The sequence below is a fragment of the Taudactylus pleione genome, unplaced genomic scaffold (genome assembly GCF_031769625.1).
Source record: "Taudactylus pleione unplaced genomic scaffold, aTauple2 ptg000019l, whole genome shotgun sequence".
NCBI classification, from domain to species: Eukaryota; Metazoa; Chordata; class Amphibia; order Anura; family Myobatrachidae; genus Taudactylus; species Taudactylus pleione.
Window position 1 is genome coordinate 33,321,144 of NW_028284421.1, and position 27,496 is coordinate 33,348,639.

Below are 27,496 nucleotides of genomic sequence, written 5' to 3' on the forward strand. Positions count from 1 at the left end.
ACAGCACGCCCCCTTTGGTGGGCATGCCGGGGGCGTTGCTGCCCAGACGGAGGCATTCCCATGGGAACGCCTACCGTCTGGGTCCGGCCCCACTGACATCACTAGTGATGTCAGTGGGAGTGCTTTTGGCTCTGATAGAGCCAAAAGCACTCCTGGGCTTGCGGCAGCGAGACCCTACCGCAGGGTCTCGTCGCAAGCCCGATGGTCGCGATGGTCTTGACCATCGCGACCATCTTTTTGGCCGCTCGCATAAGCTGTGGGTGGTCACCCACAGCTATGCGAGCGGCCAGGAGGCCGCTCCAATATTAGGTAGGAGGGCCCTGATTCAGAGCGAGCACTCTTGTCAGAGCGTCCGGCTCTGAATCAGGCCCTAAGTTCATTGTCATGGCAAAGAGGGACTTTGCAATTAATTGCAATTCATCTGATCACTCTGCATGACATTTTGGAGTATATGCAAATTGCCATCATAAAAACTGAGCAGCAGACTTTGTGAAAACCAATACTTATCATTCTCAAAACTTTTGGCCATGGCTGTATTTATGTCGTGCTCCACCAAAGTAGTATGTCCCGGCAGGGGAGAAAACACATACCTGTTGTTACTGACCAAGAACTCTGCTTCTTCTTGTTGCTCTACTGATAATGTATCTGCCAGTGGGACATCCAAAGGTCCTGGCGAACTAGAAAGGTGCTCAGGAAGGTAGGCAGTTTTTAGCACGCCCTTGGCCTCACCTGGGTTGGGTACTTGAGGGCAGCCTTATTTTGCTGGACCCGGGCAAAGCTTTGCAGATCAATATCATTCGGTAGAGTACCCCAATCCAGAGTAAAAGTATCATTTTCTGACACTGGTTGCTCAGGGGTTTCTTCTCCAAAGAGGACTGGTCAGTTTGATACACCTCTCTACACTTTGTGAGGTAGAGCCTTGGATAGTTTAAACTTGTCCTGTCTCTGAGGGTCTTTCAAGAGCTCAGTGAACCCTGGGAAATTGCGCCCCAAAATAAACAGGTAAGGGAGCTTGGGCCCAACCGCGGCTACTACCTCATAAGTTCGCCCCTTTAGGGTGAGACTTACTCGTACACAGGAAAAGTTTTTGGTGGACCCATGTACACAAAGCACCTCAACTAAACCTGGCACTTTTTCTACTGGCCTGGGTAGGACAGCATTTGAAATCAGGGTTAGCTCACTCCCTGAATCTATTATAGCCGGTAGTTTTTGACCACCCAGCAAAACAGACTCCCACATTAATAGGGGTCTGGAGTCCAGGGGTACCATAGTACAAAAGGCTGGATACATAGCGCCCATGTATGCCATACCACAGTACATAGGCTCTGATATTTTTTTACAGGCCTGCTTTACGTGACCTTGCTTTCCACACTCATAGCAGACGACTATGGAGTCTCCGTTTGGATCTCCGTGAATAGTGGGTGTAGACAAGGTCACAGGCCAGTGGGGTGCCAACTTAACGGGACGCACATTCTCTGGTCTCTTTTCTGGCATTTTCGCCATATTTCCTGCGGTTTTATACTGTTCCAATACTATAACCAACTCCTCCAGGTTCTGAGGATCGGTGTGTACCATTCAGCGCAGCATACTTCAACCAAGGGTCCTTATGCATTGGCCGACAACTACCGACTCCACAATCTGAGCGGCAGTGCAGACCTCCGGCTGAAGCCAACTTCGCCCTTGTCTGGCGAGTTCTTCAACTTGCTTCTGAATCGGGACCCCTGGTAGTAGGGCCCACTCGTGGAAGTGCTGCGCCTTCCCAACTGGAGTGAGTCCTGACCGATCCAAAATAACACTTTTGACCAAGTCATAGTTCTTGACATCAGTGGAGGACAAATCAACATATGCTTTTTGTGCCTCACCAGTGAGAGTAGAGGAAAGTTTATTATCCCAAGAAATGGCTGGCCACTTTATACGTTGTGCCACCCTCTCAAATATCAATAAATATGCCTCTGGGTCATCTGAGGCAGACATTTTCTTTAAGTGCCCTGCAGCTGTCAATTCCACTGACTAGGTCACCAGCCATAACATTTGTTCCTCTGTCCTCTCATGAGAGGCCAACAAATTTGTCATGGTGCGAAATACCTTCCATTGTAACTTCTGGAGGTTTATGCAAGAGTTTAGGTGCTTTCAAACAAGGGCAGCCAGTGATTTCCAACAATAAATATATAAGTGTGGAGATTACTTTAAAAACTTCCCAAACAAACACTGTTCCCTCCTTCAGCAGCGCAATAGTTAACAAGGTTCAGCATAACATATCTCAAGCACTATATTAGGACAAAGGAAAGTACTGCCCTTTCTCTTTCAGCAATGCAATGGTTAATGTGGTTCAGTAAAACATGAGTAAGGCACCCCAGTAAGGTAAATTAAAGAAACACTTTCTTCTCCAGTACACAGAACAGATTTTCCCACAGTGCACGGTAATTTATACAGGGTTCTTGATACAACTATGGTTTTATGGCTCACCAGCCGTACTTACATATACCGTAACGTTCTGTCTCGTTAGTTCCACATCCACGCTGGCGGTGTCTGTCAACTGTGCTGTGATCCAACAGCACAGCTTCCCGTACGGGCCACCAAATGTAACAGGGTCATAGTAAATAGGACACACGATAAGCAGGTTCATGGTGTAACAGACACTGCAGTTTAACATACACAGACAGAAGCCTGGACAACTGGCACAGCAATTAGACATGCAGGTGTAAGTAAATGACCCAGCACCAAAGTGCTAGTGTTCAGTCTGCTGCGGTAGATTGCAGCCACAACCTGCTATGCTCCTTAGCACAGCTAATTCAGGAAAGTCTCTGGCACTGATACTCCGACCTACTCGCTGCCCGCTATTCGGCGTCAGTGCCTAGAACACCGGATGTATGAGGGTTTTAAACTCTTCCTGTCATCCAGTGATGACTGCCAGTTGGACCTGTGCAACCCAGAAAACCCATTCCAAACCTCCACAGCTGCAGCAGACTGCACATGCTTTGCTTTAGTCTCCCTTGGAGGGAGCTGATCCCACAGGAATGTGGATATTCAGGTGAGAGGCAACCCCTGTCACCACAATATATATAATGTAATTTTTACAGACTGTCACTACACACTGCGTGACGCAGTCAGAACAGCAATGCCAGCTGCCCCTAACCCCCCTGTATTGCTGCTGAATCCGTGAGGCAGCAGCTCCCCCTCGGCCATTTTACTCATACTGTACTACAGTATGAATCAGCAGGACTGGCAACAGAAGTCATGCGGTCCAGTACACTTATGTGACCCACCCCCCTTCCCCGGGTCCCTGCAGATACAAGCCAGTTTGAGAGTCTTCATTACCTATTTGGTGGTTTCTCTGCAAAGGAGAACCTCTGAAGAAATTGATCCTTCCTGGGCAGATGGTGACTTCAGTTGGTATTCACTATTCACGTAGGAGAGCACATGGTCTTTAAGATGCCTGTTTGGGTAGGAATATAACCAATGTCATCATCATATAACAGAGGTTCAATAGCTAATACATAGTAACAGAACTGTAGGGGCAGAGCACAATGTGAAATTCCCTGATCAAACAATTTTATATTGTTAAACTGTATTTGCTAATTTGGCATATCATTTGTATCAGTAATATAGTTCTTTAGAATTGGTCCCTTAATGAAGATTATTGTCCTCAAGCCTTTTCATTCTATTCCTAACAGTGATGGATAATCTCCAACCATTTCCCCCAAGTCTCTTCAGTCTCACCCCTCCCGTGTCTCTCCAGCCTCATTCCCTTGTGCCTCTGCAGCTCCAGCATCCTTGTATCCCTCCAATCTCACCGTTCTGTGCTTCTCCAGCCTCACCCTACCACCGGATCTCTTAAACTCCCTTCTGTCTCTCCAGCTAAAGCCTCTTTGTGTCTTTCCAGCCCCTAAGTGTCTCCACAGCTCCCTTCTGTCTCTCCAGCTCCAGCCTCCTAGTGTCTCTCCAGCCCCCCACAGTACTTCCAAGCTATAGCTCCTTTCTGTCTCTACAGCTCCCCAGTGTCTCCCCAGTGTCCCTCCAGCTCGAGACTCCTCCTCTCCAGCTCTCCCAGTATATCTGTAGCTCCAGTCCCCTTCTGTCACACTAGCCCCGAGTGTCTCTCCAGCCTACTTGTCTATCCAGCCCCGTGTCTTCCCAGCTCCAGCCTCCTTGTGTCTCTTTAGCTCCAGCTATCTTCTGTTTCTCAAGTCCCCCAGTGTTTCTCCAGCATCCGTCTGTCTATCAAGCTCCCCAGTATCTCTCCAGCATACATGTCTCTTCAGCCACCTTGTGTCTCTCCAGCCCTCAGTGTCTCCCCAGCTCCAGCCTCCTTGTGATTCTCCAGTTCCAGCATCCTTGTTTTTCCAGTCCCCCAGTGTTTCCCCAGCTCTAGCCTCCTTGTGCATCTCTAGCTCCAGCCTCAGTGTGCCTCTTAAGCTCCAGCCCCCTTTTGTCTCTCCATCTCCTCACTTATCTTATTCTGCATCTTCTGGCTGCACCTCTTCATGCTGCAGCTCCTGTCTGCTTCTCAGTCATGTGGAATGGCGTCATGACATCACCTGTGCTGCAATGCAATAAACGAAAAAACTTTATTGCACTAGAAGGTGAAGACAAGTGATAGGCACTGTACATGACCCTGTCACCGGGCCTGTGGATCGGCCTGGTGTGGTGGTCACCCAGGGGCTGTGGGAAGCCACTGTGGAGAGCATAGGGCCCGTGCTCTCAGTGACCAAATCCACCACTGCATGGACACACATATAGACTTAGCTTGCTTTGTCAGAATTCAATTAACCTACCAGTATGTTTTTGAAATGATAGGGAGGGGCCTGAATAAATTAACAGGTCCATGCACCGAGAAAGTAATGGTCCAATTCTGAGTTATCCTTACTGGTACTGCTGACTTTTGGTACCACGGTGCTACTTACAAAATATAGTGCACATTCTTGTAACACTACAAGTGCAAGTATGCACATGAGCCACACAAGTGTTGCCACCACTCTTGATAAATACACAATATTGCCCCTTTTGATAATGAAATAAATATGAATGCCTCTGGTGTCAAATAAACAAATAATATTGTTCTTGTTATTAAATAAACAAATATGTACATAAATAAATAAATGACATTGCCAAAATAAATAAATAAGTAATAGAAACAATAGTATTTGGCTTCAAACCAGATACCAGATAACAGGTGTGGTGTAAGCTATCTTAACAATGCCAAATTATTAACTCTTGGTGTAGGGGCAAAGCAGACTTTGGCTTCCCTAAGCACATCATGATAACCCCACCATGAAGTTCACAATATTACAGTCTTTCTACCCCCCCCTCAAAAAAAATAAGATGGGCCCCCCAAAAAATGATGGGTATCTGTCACCTTAAATTTTACATACAGATTTTTATGACTGTAATTTATATATATATATAAAAAAGGGGAATTGATAATCAGGCGACTAGTTTGCTATATGTGTTAAAACACAACAGTGAAAGATACAATACAACACAAATGAGTTATTAATTTCAAGTGCAATTAAGTCTGGTTATAACTCAGAACATATAGGAAAATGTATTCCACGCTAAATAATAAATAAATATATCAAGTCAATAGGTAACAAAGTGCTAGTGCAAAGTATGATAAGTCTGGTTATAACTCAGAACATATAGGAAAATGTATTCCATGCTAAATAATAAATAAATATATCAAGTCAATAGGTAACAAAGTGCTAGTGCAAAGTATGATAAGTCTGGTTATAACTCAGAACATATAGGAAAATGTATTCCACGCTAAATAATAAATAAATATATCAAGTCAATAGGTAACAAAGTGCTAGTGCAAAGTATGATAAAAATTATGACAATTTATTAGTAAACAGCACACATAAAAAATAAATGAATGTGACCATATAAAAATAATAACTGGCAGTAAAAAATAAATAAATAAAAACAAAGTAGAGGTAAGTTGATGTTTTAAGCAGCTTATCTGATTAGAAGAGAGAGGTAGTTCTCCACAGTGCATGAGGCAGCCAACAGTCCCAAATATATATACACACACACACACACACACACACACACACACACACACACACACACACACACACACAGGGCCGGATTGAGGTTTGTGGGGCCCCCAGTGTGGTGAGTCTAGCTGGGGGTCTTTGTGCGGGACAGCTGCGGCAGGCACTGCCCCGACATGTCAGTATACTTAAACTGGCCACACATCTAAAGATTATCTATCCAACCAGCCAACTAGTTGATTGTAATTGTAAGCAACTATTGATTACATGAATATACTGAAATGGAAACAGCTATATATAGACAGACTATGTGAAAATGAAAACTATAAATTAAAAAATTATTTTAATCAGCTAACAAGTTTGTTGCTATATCTGGTGCACATTGTTGTTTAAGTAAGGGGAATCTTTAAACACAAACTCCTCATTAGTATATACTGATGGGCTAGCCTGGCCAGACAGTCAGGTCAATAAGAACGTCAGATTAAAACAAGAAAGTCTTTGTTTCTTGACGCAAAGCTCATTAATATTAACCATATTCAAAGAGGTCATTGTGTTTTGCTCATTAAAACCTTAGTCCAAAATGTTGTTTCATCTCCAAAATTGCCTTTTTATTATTATCTTTTATCCCTGATTACAAAATCCACTTTCAGATATTCTACTCCTCCCCAAACCTGACGCAGTTGCTCTTCTGACACAGGTCTCACATATTTGGCATCGGCAAGGTTTTATAGTATATACTGTAGCACACTGTCATGTGAAATAGAAGTTTTTGTATTTTAACTTTAGATTTCAATAGTTATATCAGTGTTTCCCAAATCTGGTCCTCACGCACCTCCAACAGCTCATGTTCCAGGATTCCTTTAACCATACACAAGTGTCTTAAGCTGGGTACACACTAGGCGATGTGTGTACCTAGCGATGTCGGATGCGGCGGACCCGTCGGGGTTGCCGGCATCAGTAAGAGCATACACACTTGCCCATGCCAGCAACGATGAACAGCGGGGGAGGGGCTTGCTGCATTCGGCAGCATGGAATAATTAACGATATCCCCAGATTTTACTGCATGTACAGACAACTGGGGATATCGTTAACGACTCACGGAGTGTGCATCGTTCGTCGGCAAGTGCATACACACTGGACAACTTGAGCAATATATCATTGAAAGATATCGTTATCGTTCATATGAATCGTCCAGTGTGTACAGGGCTTTAGTCTACCTGGCTGTGTCAGTAATTATGCCAACTGTTTCCACAGTCAGAAATCCTGAAAACATGAGCTGTTGGGTGTGCTTGAGGACTGGACTAAACTTAATGCACATATGTCACCATGTTGGCACAGATGCCCGTAAAAGGATGTTTTGCTTTGTTCTGAGAAACAAACTTGGTGGGAAAATCCGAGCCAAAACCGAACCGCTCATCTCTAATTTTATTGAAGTCAATAGCTGTTTAGAACAGCACATGGCCATTCCACACAACAAAATATATGGAATGGGATTGAAATACCGACGGCTCAAATCCCGACTACGGCAGCCCGACAGGAGGACATCCCGTCGCCGACTGGTAAGTACCCTGATCCTCACTTCTCTACCACCTAACCCTCCCTTAGTGGTGCCTAACCCTAAAACTTCCAGCGGGTGCCTAACCCTAAGTCCCCCCGGGGGGTGCCTAAACCTAACCCCTACTTCCCACACCCTAACCTAACCCTCCCAGGGGGGGACTTAACCCTAACCCCCCCTTCCCCGGGGGGGTGCCTAACCCTAAGTCCCCCTAGGGGTCCCTAAACCTAACCCCCTCATCCCCGGGCTAAGTAGTATACTTACCCGGCTCTTGATGATTGGGATGGCGGGGGATGGGCTTCCAGCGTCGGGATTAAAATAGGCATTGGTATTTCGACGCCTATCTTAAGTTCCGTGTTGGACATGTATAGACGGGATTTAGACCAGTGGCCTCGCATCCGCCGGTCTATTAACTACATACCCTTTCAGTGGTACCCATTTGCACCTCCATGTAGCACTTGGCATAAAGCCACAAGCAATGGAGTAAAAAATATTATTATTAGCATTTATTTATATACTTCCAGCATATTCCACAGAGCTTTAAAATTGGAACATATACAGTAAACAGACAGTGAGGTAAGAGGACACAGCTGACAAGTTTATAATATGTAGGAAAGTGGACTTTGATACGTAAAGCTAAATGCCACAGATTCCATATAGATTCAGCCAACTTGCAATGATAAAGAGTGCTTATTGCGGCTGTATATTAGGCATACAACAGTGTTGGTTTGGGGGTAAGTAGGTTACTTATTGTAAGTACAAAAAGAGTATAATGGTAAGTATTGCATGAACAGTGTAGAAGTGATAAATCATGTTGAATATTTTAGGTCAGTTAAGAAGGTGGGACATTTGGTAAATTTGAAATAAAACTTAAATAAATCTTGTTGTATAAGGGAAGACATTTTGCATATGGGTGCAGCCTGAAACTAATCCTGTAACCGGAAAAGTGAGCAAGTAATTAGTGAGGACGGCGCTGCTCTCTGCTGGACCTGCCCCCGAGCTTGTGACATTACGTTAGGGGGCGGGGACACCTTTGGACGCTCTGAGCAGCCCTGAAGCGGTGCCGTTGCAGACACCTTGCTAGTCAGATGCAAGGGCCGTAGGGCAACAAATGTGCTGCCCACGGGGCCCTAAACTCTGGGAGATGGTACCAGTCGCACACTCCTACTTAAGGCTCTGCAAGATGTGTCCAAGATGCATGTAGCAGTGTTTGAGACAGATTGGTTCGGGGGATCAAAACATAGTTGTGAGTCAAGGATGACACATTGGTACTGAGCTTGAGGCATAGGGTTTATTGTCGTGTTTAAAATACAGATGTCAAGTGTAATTACTGTTGACTGGTGAAAATATTAATTGTTTAATTTATTAAAGATTGAGTTTGAGGGAGCAAACGACAGCTGAAGTAAAATGTTGGGAAGAACAGTCAGTAAAGTTGCTGAGCATCCTACTCCTCCCCTCCTGCACACAGTGCATTGCAGTTCTACATTTGTTTTCAGCACCCAGTAAACTTGGAATGCCAAGTACCTTCTTAAAATCATGTGGTCCCCTATCACCAGATAATATTATCCTGCATTACTAAAAACATACATTTTCTGTATATGGATGGGAGGGCACTATGGACCTGATTCAGATACACTTGCTAGGATGTGTTCGTTTGTAACTGGCTGATTTTCCCATTCTGCACATGCGTACACATCACAGTGTGCATGTGCGAACCAGGGGGGAGATCGGAAAGCGTTCGCTCGCTGCATATAGACAGCCCAGCGGAGTGAGTGACAGGAGAAGCCATCTGTGGGTGGTGACAGGGGCTGGCCATTAACAACGGGGGAGTGGAGGTGCGAACGCAGGCGTACCTGAGCATCTTAACGCCGTTTCAGAGGCGTGCATAATTAACAGGCAGCATCATAGTACACGTCACCAGGTTGTCTTTCACACTAAAGTGATCGCAGTGGTTGATGTAGGGTATAGTCAACCTCAAGCGCTGAGTTCACTTCCGATATTACCCGATGTACCGATGGTTGTATACACTTCCTGGAGATGACGTGTGCAATTGGGCATCTTAAGGCAGGCTGGTGGGCGTCTACATACACAAAGTGATCGCATGCCAAGACATAGTGGGCGTGCTTATGCCTTTCCGTGCGATCGCCTGCCTTGCTGGGTGTGTGCCAGATTTGCATACGCTGGGTGCGAGCGTATGCGTCTAGCGAGCGGGTCTGAATCGAGCCATATGTTCCCTATCACCTCCATAATTGGACCTTTACATGTGTGGCGACCCATGTTTGAAACAGAGGAGTGTCCCCTATTGCAAATGGTAAGGCCCCTTAGAAGCTATTGCCACTGATTCAGAGGTGGATGCAGTGGCGATATGCACACAGTTGGCTGCGCCAGAAATGCAAAACAGATCGGATGCAGAGTCTGGGAATTATAGTGGCTGTTCTTGGGAGGTAACAGGGTGGCAATACTATTGCGGGCGTGTCATGGATGTGCTGAAGAAACTGCACCTGCCATAGGGCTAGTGCAAGTTTCAATGGTGCACTGATGGTGTATCTAAAATGCAGTGGACAAAAATACATGGTCTTAAGATGCTGCAAGCGGGTGTCCCGGTCCTTCCACAATCGAATGCGATATTAGCATACAGACGCAGATGCGATTGTGGCAAAAGTCACAGCTGCGGAAGCGTCTGCGTTCACCTGTGAAACAACTGTGATCATCAGACAATAGCGCCCTGTGCTATGGAAAAATGAGGTTTTCCATAGATGGCCCCATCACCTACATGCTGTCCTGAAAACACGTGAGGGCAAATCAATTGAATAGTGACGAGCAAAACACATTTGCTTTTAGTTCACTCTTTTGCTTTTTAAGGAGAAAATAAACAAACACTTTTTTTGGCCAGTTTGGTTACACTTCTTATTTTTTTTTTGCATCATTGATTCTTGTTGAATTATTCCAAAAACTTGAAGTGTAGGGGTACTGAAAGGAAAACAAAAAGGGGAGATATATATGTTGAAAAGTGATGAGTGCTTATACCAATAATCGGCCCTGCTAGAGCCGGATTAAGGCTTATGGGGGACCCAGGGCAAATAAGTTATGGGGGCCCCCTCCAAGCCACATGGTGCCTGCGTCCACCCCCTCTACCCACACAGAGACCTCCCCCGCCGATGACTCACATGGGTGCCATCCGGCAGAGCTGCACCTAAGCCCCCTCCTCAGCATCACGGACATGTCACACGTGATGCTGATGAGAGGGACTCGAGAGCCACTCTGCACTGAGAAAATGCAACACATAAAGCATTGAAACATTGGTAATCCAGCCTGCCTGTGTATTCATTCCGAGTATGCCAAAGATCTGTGCGTCTGTATATGGAAGCCCATCCTGCTTGTTTTTATGTCCATAGCTGCAGTTATCATCATTACTATCTGGACTCCCACCTACCCCATGAAACAGGTGTCTAATTCCCTTCAGTGTGCGTACGCCTGATCAGAATGAGGCCCAGGGTACTTTTCTAAACTCACCCACACCAAGGCATCCACAATATTAGCAATAAGATGCATACAGTAAAAACACAGAATGGGACACAAATCTTGACTAACCTGATACCTTTATCTTCTGCACATAGTTGCATCTTTTATTATGCACCCCATACAGTGCTCTTAAATTGCTCCAAGATGAAACACATGTAACACATTTCATAATATTAATGGTAATTTACATGCTGTATAGCAAATATTCTGTATGATGGGTTTCTACTTTCTATGGTTGTGTTTTTCAATTAAATTTAGTTGTAGTAAATGAATGCAAATGACAGCTTTGAAGGTCAGCATCATGAACATATTTCCCCCCCTTTGATATTTAGTAAAACTAATTGTACTGTTCTTTGTTACAGGTTTTCGGGGCAGATGACGTAGTCTGTACACGAATATATGTGAGAGCATGAGACAGGGACTCGGAATCTTCTGTCATGAACGTAGGGATCATTTTCCTGTCACACCAGCCCACCTGTTGTATACTTTGAGATTTTAAAATAGTGTTGTCATTCACTAGTAAATCAGACAGCGCTCTTAGAAAATGCAGTTTTTAATTGAAAGTAATTCTTAAGTGAAGTTAAAACTCTCATTGTGTATTGGTGCTATCTATTGCTATATATACAACCAAGCACTTCTTCTAAGACGTACTGTACCACTATGTTCTGCCAGGACAGGGGTCATTACTGGACAAAGAAGGCAATTCCATACATTTCATCCTAGCCAACTGAATCTTATAAAGAACCCACTACGCTAATAAATTTTGGTTATTTACTGTAACTTGACAGGGGTTGCTTAACTTTGCAAAAAAAGTTCCCCCTTGTAATGGTAAATGTTAACCAACTACCCGCTAAAGTGGTTTTGTTAATACTATGTATCCCAAATATACAGAATGGGGCTCATGCTGAGTTGGACAGTATATGCGTCTAATTCATAAAAGTAAATGGCACATTATACTTAGTTTGGAGAGTTGGCAATATATGTAAGATGTGTCCAATTCGGCAAGGGTGGAATATGCGCCTGCTTTACTCCCAGAGTGAACAGTAATAAATGCGCCTGGTTTACGCCAGGAGCTGAGACCTTACAGTGGTAGTGGTAAGTGCTATAAATACAGTACACAATATAGTACATGTATGGACTGAGGGCCTGATTCAGAGCTGTACGCTAATGCCGCTGCCACGAACGTGTGTGCACAGAAGCGATGTGAAAATATGCAAATGTCGCAGGGGCCGAGAGATTTATTGAGACACCCACCTGCGGCTTTACAAATCCAAGCATCTGCGTACAAAGACGCAACATTGGTCAAAGATCATTTGATTATTACAGTCCCTAGTAAGCCTATGGCCCCGCAGAATGGGGGAACTGAGACGCTGGAGCCAAATTTCTTGCATACGGGATCGCAATGAACGCTGTGACACGCCCCTGAAACAGTCACGTCACGCCTGAATTGCCAACACTCCCCGTTACCTCCCCCAAATGCATCCTGCCTGTCAATCACACTGCAGTAAATAGTCGCTGCAAGTGACTATGGTCATGTACCATGACGCATGCGCAGTGTGATTTAGACACATGCACTGATTGCCGATTATCGCTCAACTGTGAAAATATCTTCATCGCGTACCACTCTGAATTAGGCCCAGTGTTATAAATAACATTGCATTCATCATGTCAATAATACGGAAATAAGACAAATACGCAAAGACATAATTAGAATTTGAATTACATTCAAATTAATACACACAGCTATTGCTTTCTCAATGAAAAGATTACATTGAAATTGAAACATGCTTTTGTGCTGCAGGCAGTTTGCTAATATCACTGTAATAATGCAAATAGATTGCATCAGCAACATTACTATAGCATTAGCATAAGTGGGAGGGATTCAGATGCATTCAGCCATTCAGAAGTGGTCATCAACCATCATCAGTTCGTATTTTGCAGCAGAAATTGAGCACCCGCAAGTGATTTGCCACTAAACAATCGCATATGTCTCTACGAGGTGGTCAGCATGGGAAGCATTCTGCATGAACACGCCCATGCTGTACTTTGGGGGTCTATTTACTAAGCCGTGGATGACGATAAAGTGAACAGAGATAAAGTACAAGCCAATCAGCTCCTAACTGCCATGTCACAGGCTGTGTTTGAAAAATGACATTTAGGAGCTGGTTGGCTGGTACTTTATCTTCATCCAAGGCTTAGTACATAGACCCCTTGGTCACTTCAACCCCTGTCCTGTCCATTAGTAGTAGATATCATAAAAGTAAAATGCATCTCAGCATGGCTATGAATGCATAAAAAGTCTTGGTATACATGTAAAAAAAAGGTGAAAATTGCCTTTAAGTCCCACTTTATATGAGCTCCAATTTGTGCAAATGTCTTCTGAGTACCCTCCTAATCTATGTACTTTTACACCGAGCAACTGCATTTCATTGTTCTAGACTAGCTTTGTACTTTGTATTCTTTACTAACAATTTATTATTTTGAGTTATATTGGAGACACTGAAGTGCCCCTTGAATGTAAGGTAAAGGAGTACATACCACAAGCTCTAACCCCACTAGGTATTTTAACCACATATCTCCCAAATGATTTATACTTCATTAGCGCAGATGGCAATATTAACTTAACTCTTTCTGTACCATTCACAAGTATATCTAGCACCTCTAAGACTAGCACCTGAATTGAATCTATTGTGCCATTTATAAAATCAGCTCTTTCTGCTATATATATTGCTATATACATGCCTTAACCTTTTACTTGCCAACGTTCCACAAGTGGAACATATCTCTATCTTCCATTCTATTTTACATAGCAGCCCCAAATGTTGCAAACAACCTTAGAAACAATCTAAATTCACCATATTTCAAAGCAATCTGACAAGTGGTTCATTATGCGGCAGGTAAAGATTAATAGCACATTTCTATGTAACCGAGGGGTCTATTTTCTAAGCCTTGGAAAGAGATAAAGTTGACAGAGATAAAGTACCATACAATCAGCTCCTAGCTGTCAGTGTACAGACTGTATTTAAAAAATGACAGTTAGGAGCTGTTTGGTTGGTACTTTATCTCGGTCAGCTTTATTTCTCTCCAAGGGTTAGTAAATAGACCCCCAAGGCTCCAGTTGATAAGTATTTCCCAGTAAACTTGGCCTATCCACCGTCACTGTCGCCTTCAGAGATTAGTGTGTGCCCCCATAAGGCAGCCTGTGACCTAGTGCAGTAAAGGAGTTATTGGTTCCACCAGTTACAGTATGTAGAATGCTTATGATTTGGCTTGTATTGTATTACAAATGTTCCTAATGTATTAAGTTCCACCATGTTTTAATAGGTTTGCTGATCTTTTTTGTTAGATGTACTTATTTTCATAAGGTTGGACACATTTTATAGAGACGTTAGTCATTATTACCAATACATTATTTGCAAGTTTTTCATTTTTGCATTGAGAGATTTGCCTTTGTTCAAAAAAAAAAAAACAAGAAGTAATTCTGGGCCACTAGCTGGGCAGCAGAATGAAGATACAGGAACCACATTTTTACTTATTTTACAGTCAAAATCTACTAAATCTCTTTGGCTTTAGTTCCTATAGTCAGATTGTCGGCACAAAGTGGCCACAAGTGTGCCAGCCAGATTTACGGCTTCATGCATATGGTCGCACCAGCCATTGTTTATCCGTCCACAGCCGCAACCGTGATCATTGTAATCAGCACTTGCATCAGCCCCATGCTAGGTGCAAGAGATCCATCAGAAACAGGATCCCCTTCCCCATACACATGGCTCAGACTAGCATGGAGCATTTCATACACGCCTATGACACTCCCACAAGCCAGGGCAGTTCTGCTCTTACATTGTTGTCGCTCCAAAATACCTAATTTCACAAACCAATAGATCCGGCCAAGTTCTGTATGACTCAGAATAGGATGGACATAAGCATAAATGGGTAAATGCCCATCTGTGCATCTCAGTTTGTGTCCATGCACAGAGATCTGTCCTATTCAGATTCTGCCCCCATGTGAGCAAAGGGTTTCTCATTGATGACTATTGCAGAGGCTGACATTACACTGACAATACACTCCTGATATTATAAGTTTTTAATAGATAAACTTATTAACCAATCATAGCAAATTACTTACCTGTATTCTTCAGATTGTACAGTACAGGAGGTTAATAAATGCTCATGTAAGTCTGTTAATACTGTGTTAGCCTGGTGAGTACACTAGCAACAAAGAAACTTCTTGTGACATGAAGATTAAAATTGACTTTTTTGCAAAACATCTGAACCAAGGCTGCATTTCGTAAGGGCACAGTCTGTCTTTAATCCTTTGCTGCCGAAGGGGACTGGATGCACAACGTAGCACCAGCCCTTTAACAAAAACTCATAGTTTCTGCAAAGTTTTTTGTATTGTGTACTGTGCCTATGATCTGTTTCACATTCCATGTCATTTCTGGTTACTTTGTCACATAATAAAGCTATTTCAATAAAAGACATTCTGTTTTCTATTAGGATAACTAATATCTATACAGCTACATGTATTTTGCCAGACAGAACCATTGTTTGGTTCAGACCACACAGGTCACACACACAGCGGAGGATGGATACCACAGACTGTCATTTTGGTCACTGAGGAATGTAGATATTGGAGCCATCTTTGCTCCTTCATTTTTTCATACAATCCTTCAGAAATTATAGTGCAAAAGCGGTTTTCAGTGAACTGAATGGGGGCTTTCCTTAGTACATTGTGTAATTATCGTACATTTTAGTGTTTTTATCACAATGGATTGAATGTCCCTAATTGCGCTTTCTGTATAAAGGTTCAAAAGGTAGCTCTTTGAAAGTACTGGCCAAACCCCATCTCCATCACCAAGGATGTGTAAAGCTGCATACACACGTAAAGATTTTCTGTCCAATCATCCAACTAGTTGATTGGTTAGAATGAAAATCTGGTGACGTATGGGAGTAACTGATGATCTGCAATTTGCTCCTAAATGCCAGAAAACAGATGAAAATGGTCGTCAGACAAGTTTGTTAAATGTTTGATCTAAACAATTTGTTCAAACAACAGTTTTTGTCCATTTTTCGGCGTTTGGGAGCAAATTGCTGATTATCATTTACTTTCATACCTTACCAGATTTTCATTCCAACCAATCAACTAGTTGGATGGTTGGACAGAAAATCTTTACGTGTGTATGCACCTTAAGAGTCAAAGATTATTTTCATTTTGACGGTGTTTGCAAAAGTGATGACTTTTTCACTGGCTGCTGGGAAGAGTTAGGCAGAGTATGGTGGGCCTATATTTACAAAGCAGCACAAACAAGCCTTAAATAATTGCACTGTATTTTAAGTGGAGATTTAATTAAAGTGATTATACTGAAGTGGTAGGAGGCGGACACTTACAACTCTGCACAGTTCACATTTTTATCAAGTTAAATGCACTTCTAGTATGCAGAAGAATGTCCCTGGAGCAAGAGTTAGCATTCACCATTAAGTGAACTGTGAAGGCCATCGAGGTGCACAGATGGGAAACCAGGGGGTAGATTTACTATAGCTTTTAAAACAAACACGTTATGGTGTAGACCATAACAACCAATCATATTTCATCATTTTCTAAAATGCAATAGATAATTTATAGCTAGAATGTGATTGGTTGCAACATCCCCACTTGTCTGTTTTAGAAGCTGTAGTAAATAGGAAGTGCTTTCGGTACTTGTGTACTTTACGGACTCATTGCAGAGAGAACCCAATGAATGTTTTAAATGGTGCTTGTGTACTTTACGTACACAAGTACCGAAAGTTGTCCCCACCTAAAGAAGAAAGTTGTCTCCTTGCGGGCTCGGTGGCTCACCACAAGGTTATATTCCCCCTCTATGTCCACTTGGATGGTAGGGAATGACCCTGGACACGACGCTGGACACTGACAACGTCAGGGTCCTCTTCGTGAAGGGGATTTAGACATTACCATGATTGCTAATAATAATAATGAGTGTAGGACACTAGGGTTCTCTCTTCAATGAGTCTGTAAAGTACACAAGTACCGTGCTTTCTTCTGTCTACCATCCCTATTTTAATGGACAGATGGAGAGGATCGATCAGATTCTTGGACTTTACTTAAGTTTGTGAACTTCAATCTGACTGGGCAAATTTAATATGCAAATCTTTTTTTCATTGTTTCTGGTGCCCATCTTAATTTTTCACTTACAGGGGTTCCTGCAGCTAGTACCACCATCCCAGATCTGTAACATACCTGGAAGGAGTGAAATGGTCGCAATGGTGATGCAATGTTGCATCTTTGGACGCAGGCATCGATTTGCGATGCCAGTAGGAAGCATGCAGGCATTAGCATAATTTAGCATTAGCGGCTGCAACAACCGTCACATCTGCTACTGCTTACCGTGATACTCTGAATCATGCCCACAGTCCCAGTTGTGCCCAACTCAGAACCAGGCCCTCTGTGTTTGGTGAAATTATTGTTTTCTCTTATCTCAAATGCTCATTATTTTACCAAAATGAAAGATTTACACTTACCAGCTATGAAGGAAAAGCGTCACATACCTGTATATTAATTAGAGATGAATAAAGATCCCCATGCTTTGGCTCTGGTTCTAAATCATCGGCGTGTTTTAGCAAAACCATCCTCAAGTGTTTTGGTTTGGTTTCGGTTTTGGATTTCTTTAAAAATTGATACAAATAGTATGTGTTTGTTCCTATGGTATTATTAACACCAATATCATTAATATGAAGTCAATTTTGACCACCTCACAGTACCTGAAATCACAAGGGAGGGACTTAAATGCAATCCAAAATATGTGAGATCCGGACGACTCAGAACCCCAAAGTTTCGGTTTGTTTGGTTTTCAGCACCACATATATATACTGTGGGAATGTGTGTGCGTTTGTCACAGATAAACTGTAACACAACAATTGACACAATCCACGACTTCCTAACACTAGCGGAACCCACCAGCCCTAGCTATCGTCCGGCTGCTATGCAGTGTTGGAAGCCCCACCCACTGGATCCCACAGATTTTTTTAATACTTCCCACACATCCCAAACCAATCACACCCATGTAATGCACCTGTGTGTAGAACCCATCCTGCAGGTAACAGCAGGATATTTAACCCTGTCTATCTCTCTTCCAGAATGAGTTCTGTTCTGGACATCAGAACGTGGCAAAAGTACCCCCTTTGCAACAATATATATGATGATTTATCCTGAAGACAACCTTCATGATCCGGTGGGGTGGGTGTCTTTTCTATTTGGCTCTTGCAATAAACAGACAAGTTCTGAAGGCCCTGCCAACTTGTCTTATTTCGAAATTAATAAATAAAGACGCTTCAAAGACTTTAACTTCTTGATAAGATTTGATTATGGGGTCTGCAAGACTGAAATCTTATCAAAGATGAACTATTGTTTTCTTTTAATTTCCCTTTGGACTTGTTTAATGGAAATGTTTAGAGATATTCTATAATAATATTGTTGTTATTATTATAGCATGTTATTTGTCTGCTTATTGCAAGGGACAAATAGAAAAGACACCCACCAAAACATGAAGGTTGTCTTCAGGATAAATACATTTTATCATTTTTAATGATGAAGATAAAGGAGAATTCTGTCTTCAGTGCATTTTATCTTCCAAGCATACGTCTTTGTTTATTGTTGTACAAGATAGTATTTGTCAGGTTGACAGAAAGGGATCTCTTTGATGTCCACCAGTCCCAAAAATTATACTTTCTAGACTTGTCCTCTTACCTGTCCCAGGACTACTGCAGTAAAGATGGACCGAAAGTTCTCAATATCATTCTCCTGCAGTTCAGCCATAATGCCATCGTCCAGCAAGACCAGCCGGGGTGTACTGCAGCGTGGGTGGATATATATAATAAACGTGTCACCCATGTCCAATAAAGTGGTCTGGCCGATATGCTTGGAAGTATGCTGCAGAAATTCTTGCACTAGGATGTTATTGGGGTGCAAATCAGCATGGACAAAATTATCCCTGAACACCTGGAGAGCAAAAGATGACAATCTGTCCAAGAAACTATGTTCCATTTTTTTGCTTCTTTATTATGCCCTCTAGATTGTAAACCTCTCTTGATCGTAAGTTCTCATGAACAGGGCCTTGTTCCCTCATGTGCTCTTCTTCCCTCAATTATATCATACTCTACTCCCATTTACCATCAATGGCACTGAATTTCTGGGTTCAGCCAGCACTTCTTTTGTGGGTATTAAGACTACATGTGCATCATTGGTTATATATCCTATGCTCTGCAATGTTTTGTACTGTAAGTCTTGTGTTGTTTTTTTCTGCTATTTGTTTGCACTGCTTCTATATATGTATTTTGCAATAACCCATCAAATAATTAACCATGGCCAAATCAGTGCCTCCACCATAACTACTATTCAGCTACAATCAGTAACCTCCTGTTGAGCAGAAGGGTTAAAGCTGGGCTCAGGGGATTACCTTCAATAGATCGGAGTGAGGGGCATATAGGCTGATAAATTATTGAACTATTAAACTAAAACAAGTCATTTTACAAAACAGGTTCAATTTGTCTCTTTAAATAAAACCAACATAACCAGTAAAAGTCTTTATTCTCCTTTCTCATGAAGGAGTGTAATCTTATCCCAATGCCTTTTTCTAAAGGTTTCATATTTCTTATTTTCGAGTAGCTAACTACTGTGGTAGCACAGTGGTTAGCATTGCTAGCTCACAGCTCTGGGGTAATGGGGTCGATTACAAAGAAGAATCTGTGTGGACAATCTTCAAGCTCTATTTTCCTTCCAGACCTCTAAGACAAAAAAGTTAATTGACTTTGAACTAAATTAATACTAGTGTGTGTTCCACTGTGGTAGGGAATATAGATTGCAAGCTTCAATGGGACAGGAACTGATGTGAGTGATTACATATGCTTTGTGTAATAGATAGGTGCTATATAAATAAGAATTACCTACCATCCTTAGCAACATGTCTACTCCCATCACCGCGATCCTCTCCTTTGTTTCAGTAGACCCTGCCTCTCCAAGAAAAAGGGACAAAGGTTCACCCTCCTATAACAAAGAAAGGAGACCATATGGAAATTCCACAACAGTGATACCTCTTTTCCACCAAAAACCCGGGTCCGACCTGGGTTTTGAGACATGGTTCCAACCCAGGTCAGACCCCGTTTACAAAGCACCATCGGTCTGGGTTATTTTCAGGTCAGCCCCGTTCACACTAAACCTAGGTCTGCCCTGCTAAACTTGTGAGGTCATAAAAAGTGGGAGGTGACTGCTCCACAACCACCAATCAGCTCATTTTAGGCATGACCCAGGACAGATAACTCAGGTTGCGCCATTTACACTGCACCATTACCCAGGTCCTTCATGGGTCCGACCCTGGTAGCTACCTGGGTTGGATTGCCAGGTCTCTTGACCCAGGTTATTTTTCAGGGACCCTTTTACACTAAGCTGCGACCCGGGTAGACCGACTCTGGTGTAAAAGAGGTATGAGAGAACCACAGGTTACCAAAGCTTACCCTGCACTGGAATTAATGGCAGCCAATCAAATTTTAGATTTGGTCAGTGTAATGTGACTAAAAGAAAGCAAATGTTTGATTTGTTGTTACAAATGACAGTACTATGCTATTAAAAACAGCAATTAGAAATACACATAATAAATGATGTGCCAGCAACCTTTTACTAGCACCCACTTCAAAGGTCCGTACTAGGATGTTCTGTGAAACAAAGGATCGCAGGGGCTGGGAGTCATAATAAAATCCATTTTGTAAAATTTTTGTTGAAATAGGTCCAGAATTCTTGCTTCAAACCGCAGATCCATCTGCAGAAAGACAGTAGATTAGCAACACAATGTAGGATGACTGTACGTTCATGGCTATTCCCCTGATATTTATGATCATAAAGAATAAATAAACTCTGAAAAGCAGACTAGGGGGTATATTTACTAATGTTCTGTTTTGAGTTTTGTGTGATTTCACATTCGATTTTGCCTTTGGAGATTTACTAAAGGCAAAATGGAATGTCAAATCAAACATAAAACCAAATCCAACTCAAAATCGAACATCGGTAAAAACATCTGTATTTTTACATAGACCATCATACAAATCCCTGATTTACTAATATTCGATTTGAAAATGAGCACCAAATCGAACTCAAAATCGAACCTCTAATCCCCAAATAATAGACCTGTTTCATGCTGGAGATCTTAGCATGAGCAGGTATGAATTACACAGATGCATGCACAGATAAGTGAGACCCGTGCATGCTTCTGTTTTGGTAAAGGTTGTAAAGTGTTAAAATTATTTTTAAAAAATGATGTGGGGTCCCCCCCTATAAGCACAGCCAGCACCAGGCTTTTCTGAGCCGGTCCTGTTTGTGAAAATACGGGGGACAATAGGGGCTCCCGGGGGGGGACTTAGGGTTAGGCACCCCCTTGGAAGGTTAGGGTTAGGCTAGGAGAAGGGGGGGTTAGGCACCCCCGGGGGAGGTTAGTGTTAGGCACCCACCCAGGAGACTTAACGTTAAGCTGCGGGGAAGGGGGGGGTTAGGTTTAGGCACTTAGAGGGGGGTTAGGCACTTGGAGGGAGATTAGGGTTAGGCACCCCTAAGGGAGGGTTGGGGGAGGGGGGGGAAGGTTAGTAAATAGAAAAAACTCTTTCCTGCTGGGATCTCACTGCCAGGCTTCAGCTGTCGGGATTTGAACCGGCCAGCGGTAAATCATACTGATTCCGACAAAAGACGTAGGGGGGTCCCTCGTATTTTGCACAACCAGCACTGGGCTCAGTGAGCCGGCCCTGGTTTTGGAAATACAGGGAACTAAAGAAGTACAGGGGGTCCCCTGTATTTTCCAAAACCAACACCGGACTCTTTCTAGCGGGGTGTAATGCCACAGCCAAGGTACCCTTTCACTGGGTCCCCTGGCCAAAGCATCATATCACACTGCTAGTCAGCCTAGGCAGGGGATCCCAATAACGGGGTTCTCCCTCTCCAGGGCACCCCAGGCCTGGGCTGATAGCCTGGGACTATCCCTGGTACCCCTGGCCGGTGGGTGCCGGGTTGGTTGTGTATAAAAATAGATTAAATAACATTGTCTTTTACAGGAGAACTAGAGGTCCCAGCAAGCCTCCCCTGCATGTTGGTACTTGGAGAACCACAAGTACCAGCATGCAGGGCATTAAGGGCCCGCTGGTACCTCTAGTTCACCTGCAAAATTTTAAAATAACACAAGACACACACACCGTGAAAATAGAACTTTATTACACTCACACATACTTACCTACAATCCCTGTACACTTCCTCTTCTCCATGTAGGCATCCACGTCTTCCTGATGTCGAGGGATGACACCAAAGTGCTGACTCCTTCTCAGTGACAGGAGCCAAGTGCTGCACTGTAGCATTACGTGCAGCACTCGGCTCCTGACAGTGAGTGAGGGAGCCGGCACTGCAATCACAATGGTCCCCGGGGGCAGTCCACACCTCTGGGACCCCCGCATTGATTGGGTTTCGGCATGCAAGGCCATGCCCCTGCCCTCAAGGCCATTCCCCCTTTTCCCAAAGCCACATGCACTACAACCAAAAAAGTACAATACTATACTGACCTAGGAGATTCCAGCGTTCAGAATGCCGGCGCCGGCATCCCGACACCTGTCAGAATCCCAATTCTGGCAACCCGACCGCCGGCATCCCGGAGGAAAGTAGCAGGGTTAGTGGTTAGAGTTACGCACTAGGGAGAGAGTTAGGTTTAGGCACTAAGGGGGGAGGGTTATGTTTAGGGTGTGGGGAGGGGGAAGGTTAGGTTTAGGCATTAGGAGGGAAGGCTAGGTTTATGCACTAGGGAGGGAGGGTTAGGGAGAGGGGGAGGAATAGGATACCAACCGACATGTGTCGTATTATAACCCTGTTGGGATTCTGACCGCCGGCATCCTAAGCGCCGACATCCCATACCCACCCAGTCTGTGTAATGTCTCTAGAAACGTCTGTAATGTGGAAATGGAAGTTAAAATGGGACACTTAAGGGAAAACCTATCAAGAAGAATGTGATGGGCTCTTTCTATATGTTCTGTGTGTTGTGCTGAGTTGTCTTTTAAAACAAGGTGAACACAGCTTGCATGCTACTAAGATTAGGGATTATTGCTCCCTATTGAAAACACGCAAATATACACTGTATATTAAATAAGATAATTTGCAAAGATTCTGATTAAAAATAACATTTAAATGACCATCTACTCTGCAGCACTAGGTGTTAAATCATTTGCAGACAAATACTACATTATTTCAAATGTAAATAATCTGCATAATTCATGGCTGGGGCAATGTTCTATAAGCAGCGAATAAAGAGTGGTCAATATTTACTTTTCACAGAGAAATAATAAATGTTGGATGAGCTGCCAATTTGATAGGTTAGAAACCATTTTAATATATTGTTTTTTTCAGCAAAGAGGCAGCAGAGGAAAATAATAAAATCTTTAGTACATCATGTTATCAGTTGGAGAAAAATATATATATAAAAAAATAAATCATTTTGCTAAACGTGGAGCTTTGTTTTAATGAATCCCTAAAGTCTGGTACCCACTATGATTTCTCGGACGATATGCCCGATTCCAATGGATTGGAATGACATATCATCCAAATCGTGTAGTGTGTGTACCCACTATGTCGGCTGTTGTGTGCACCTGGTACACACTATACGATTTCTTGAACGGTATGCCCGTTTCCAACAGATCGGAACGACATATTGTCTAAATCGTGTAGTGTGTGCCCACTATGTCAGCTGTTGCGCGCTCCTGAGGGGTCGTCAGCCGTATCGTCAGGTCGTCCATACATGCAGCTCAACCTGACGATTCAACTGACGACCCCATGCAGCGGGATGCGGCAGGTGCCGACATATTGGGCGGTTTGGCACCGGATCGTCTAATGTGTCCCGGCCGGCCGATATGTCGGCCCGTCAGCAGGGGGAGGGGTCGCCCGTCGTATCGCTGGGCACACATCGTATAGCGTGTACCCAGTTTAAATTTGGTCAGTTACTAATTTGTGCTATAACAATTTACTCATTCTGTTATCACTTGTGTCTTTGCCAATGGCAAACTGGCAGTGTAAACACACAGTGCAGGCAGCCATTTTGTGGGTGATCCAATATTCTCTATTCAGTCTATCAATTCACTAAAGACAAGAGAGAATTTCTGAGGATTGAAGCATTCAGTGCCACATGCACAGTGAATGTATTTGTTCCTAATGGAAGGGTATTTGTTACAAATATTTTCTGCACCGTGTAGTTAGTAGACAAATTGGTGCCTAATGCCTAAGCACTGGTGTCACAAGGGGGGTGCAGGCGGCGTGCCCTACAACCCTCCCTGAAACAACAGGTGTCCAAGCGGGGAGGGGCACCACTGTGCCTAAGTGATCCTAGTTTATACTTATAGTGAATTGAAAATCTGCATTCTCATGAATTGAATCAGCCCTCAACGCCTGTCCGTTTGTGTCGGTGACGGATACACACATTAAAATTACAATATGCTCACTAGTGATAAATAAGTCTATTTAGAGCACTAACTTAATGCTCTAAAAACGAATTTACAGAATTTATGTCACTTAATTTCCAAAAGTAAATGCAACAGAATCATTTGTAGATGTTATCCTAATGTATATCCTAATAGAAAGATAAATCAATCTATGGTACAATTTATATACTTATTTGCTTCACATAAACACTGTAGGCCAGAGGTAACCATGGATATCTCTAAAACCTGAACTGTTGGGGAGCCTTGAGGACCGCGTTTGGGAACCTCTGCTAGGCTGAATTTGGCTGTTGAGAAACTTCTTTATGGAAGAATACAATCTTGATTTTGATTTACTGTAGTACTTACTTTTACAGCCACATGGATGAAGTGATGTAATTCTTCCTCTGATCTTTCTACGAGGGAAAGAGATTGATAAACTCCTGGATATCAATATTATTTTTGGGCTGCTTAAAATGCCAAAAATTTCAGTTTGCATTTAAGGCATGGGAGGTGCGAGGGCTGAACCTGGCTCATGATCTCTGGCAGTGGCTGAGTAGGCTGAATAGACTGAATAATGCATAGGCCAAGTATACATGGGAGACACAGCCAGAAGCTATAGGGTACTGGTTATAAAACTTTAGTACATGTCTATAATCATCTCCAAAGGCTCTCTTCAAGCAAAGCTCAGTGTACTCCCAGGAGTGTGGGGCCACATTAACATGTAGCTTGGAAAACATGTCACAAAACTCTTCAGAGAAAAGGTCTTGACGAGTGCTAGCCCATTGGCCAAGTTTAATACAGGCCGGGCCTTAGCACTGTGTTGCCTTCAGCACAAGATAAAGCCAAAAAGAATGAATTTGAATGGCTAGGCCAATAATAGTGGTCCAAACTTCAAGAGGAGAATTCAAGAGCTCAGGCCCAAGTTAATAATGAATCTGATCTCCTTTAGTAGAGTATTCTGAGGCTTCTGGTCATCGAATGAAGGTCCAGATGACAGAACCATCTGAGCTTGCTCCTCCTGTTGGGGCAGTCTCTCACACAGCATTGTGGTTGTTACATATTTAATGCCGCAGCACATCAATGTTATCTTTGGCAAGGATTTTTTTTTTTACGCATTGTTTTTATTGAAAACCATAACAAAATACAAACATTAATTCTTTCACATATAAAGAATATCAATTAAAAAACCATATCAAAAGAATCAACATTTGGCATATCAATATAATCAATGATATTGCACAATATGGTCATATTTTACAGCAAAACCTTTATCGGACACAATTATATCAGAATAAATGATTAAAAGAAGAATAAAAAGTAAGGAAGGAAATCAAAGAAAACACACAAGAAGAAGAAAGAAGAAGAAAGATGCCTCCTACCAGATCTTAAAACGAATACCACCGATCGTCTATTTTTAATGGGCTATTAAATATATGAAATATATCACCGGAGTCTGTTTGAACTGTTCCTTAATCATGACTAAGCATCTTATAATGATCCAATACCTTACACTGCAACCAGGGATGCCAAGTCACAGTGAAATTTTTACTCCTGTCCGAGTGGGGTAAAATTAAATCGTCCATAGTCATATAGTGGTTAAGCCGTGTACACCACTCAGTCATGGAGGGGGCAAATCTGGACTTCCAGTGAACAGGGATCACGGCTTTGGAAGCACTTAATATATGACGCAGTAGTGACTTTTTGAAGTGTGCATAGGGTTTCCACACGAGATTCAGAAGCCAAAAACGAGGGCAAGAAGACAAATCCCTATGGAGAATAAGGCTCGCCGTTTCAATTACTTTGTCCCAAAAAGGACTGAGAGAAGAGCATTCCCACCAGATGTGTAAGGTTGTACCCGGCTCTGTCTTGCATCTCTAACAAGTGCTAGGGACTCCTGGATACATTTTAGAAAGCTGGCTGGGGCAGCGGTACCAACGTGAGAGGACTTTGTAATGTGTCTCCATAATTAACGCATTTGCAGATGTAGCCAAAGTATTTCTGCAGACCTCTGGCCAATCATCCTCTCCTATTAGCCCCTTTAAATCTGATTCCCAATCAGAAATAAATTTGGGTGTACCAGAAAAAAAGACGTTCAATTAACATTGTGTAGATATCGGACAGAGGGTATGATGGGGGTCTCTGAACTACACACATTCTCAAACGGAGTATTGCCCCTCCCGTATGTTTTAGGGGGGCCTAGTGTCGAAAGAAAATGCTTTATCTGCAGGTATTTCCAAATCTCGCTGTTAGGCAAGACCCATTTGGCTTGAACAGAGGGAAAACTCATAATTTCTGAACCTTCAAATAGCTGATTAATCTTGAGGATCCCCTGAGCTTTCCACAGTCCAAATGAGTTTGCTGGTGTCCCCGACGGGAAAGCCAGATTACCAAATAGAGGGGTTAAAGGGGAAGGGATAGGGAAAAGAAGGGGATGGGAACGAAGCTGACCCCAACAGGAAATAATTGGGCTCAGGAGAGGATGAGCAGTCCGGGGTAGTATCGCAGGCAAAAAACCTGAATCAACAGAAGGAAAGGAAGCTGCCTCAATATCAGTCCACTGCTTCCTATCATTTAACCTACTCCATTCCATCACCATCATGAGTAGGACTGCATGATGATAGGTATGAAAATGTGGCAATTGCAGGCCTCCCTGATGTTTTTTCCTAAATAGTATATCGTGTTTGAAGCGGGGTTTGCGGGCCGCCCAGACAAAGTCTCGACAAATTCGGTGAAGTGTGGTAAACCAGGAACGGGGTATTGTGATTGGGTTTGCAAAAGATACAGGACCCTGGGAAGTATATTCATCTTAACTCCTATCCGTCCCGTCCACGAGATCTTCTTGGGATGCCAAGATAAAAGATCTGTTCGGAGCTTAGTAAGAAGAGGGAGAAAATTAGAGGAAAATATTTGAGAGAGATCTTTATGAAGGGAAACTCCCAAATAC

The 27,496-nt window shown here is 43.0% G+C and overlaps 2 protein-coding genes and 1 pseudogene across 2 annotated transcripts in view; 1 reads left to right on the plus strand and 2 right to left on the minus strand.

Moving 5' to 3' along the window:
• The window catches only part of CRABP1 (cellular retinoic acid binding protein 1), a 51,697-nt gene extending 40,162 nt beyond the window's left edge, over nucleotides 1–11,535 (plus strand). Inside the window, exon 4 of the mRNA XM_088444074.1 lies at nucleotides 11,433–11,535. Coding sequence (XP_088300200.1) covers nucleotides 11,433–11,483 — 51 coding nt within the window. The 3' untranslated portion in view covers nucleotides 11,484–11,535. The remainder of the gene's footprint in view (nucleotides 1–11,432) is intronic.
• Nucleotides 11,536–14,012: 2,477 nt separating this feature from the next.
• LOC148540505 (putative aarF domain-containing protein kinase 2) lies at nucleotides 14,013–22,936 on the minus strand. Its single transcript, XM_088444704.1, is given in 6 exon segments — nucleotides 14,013–14,018; nucleotides 18,812–19,063; nucleotides 20,012–20,107; nucleotides 20,749–20,798; nucleotides 20,801–20,876; nucleotides 22,931–22,936. Coding segments are annotated over 6 exon segments (486 nt in total).
• Nucleotides 22,937–25,082: 2,146 nt separating this feature from the next.
• Nucleotides 25,083–25,630, minus strand: LOC148540506 (putative aarF domain-containing protein kinase 2 pseudogene; annotated as a pseudogene).
• Nucleotides 25,631–27,496: the final 1,866 nt, after the last annotated feature.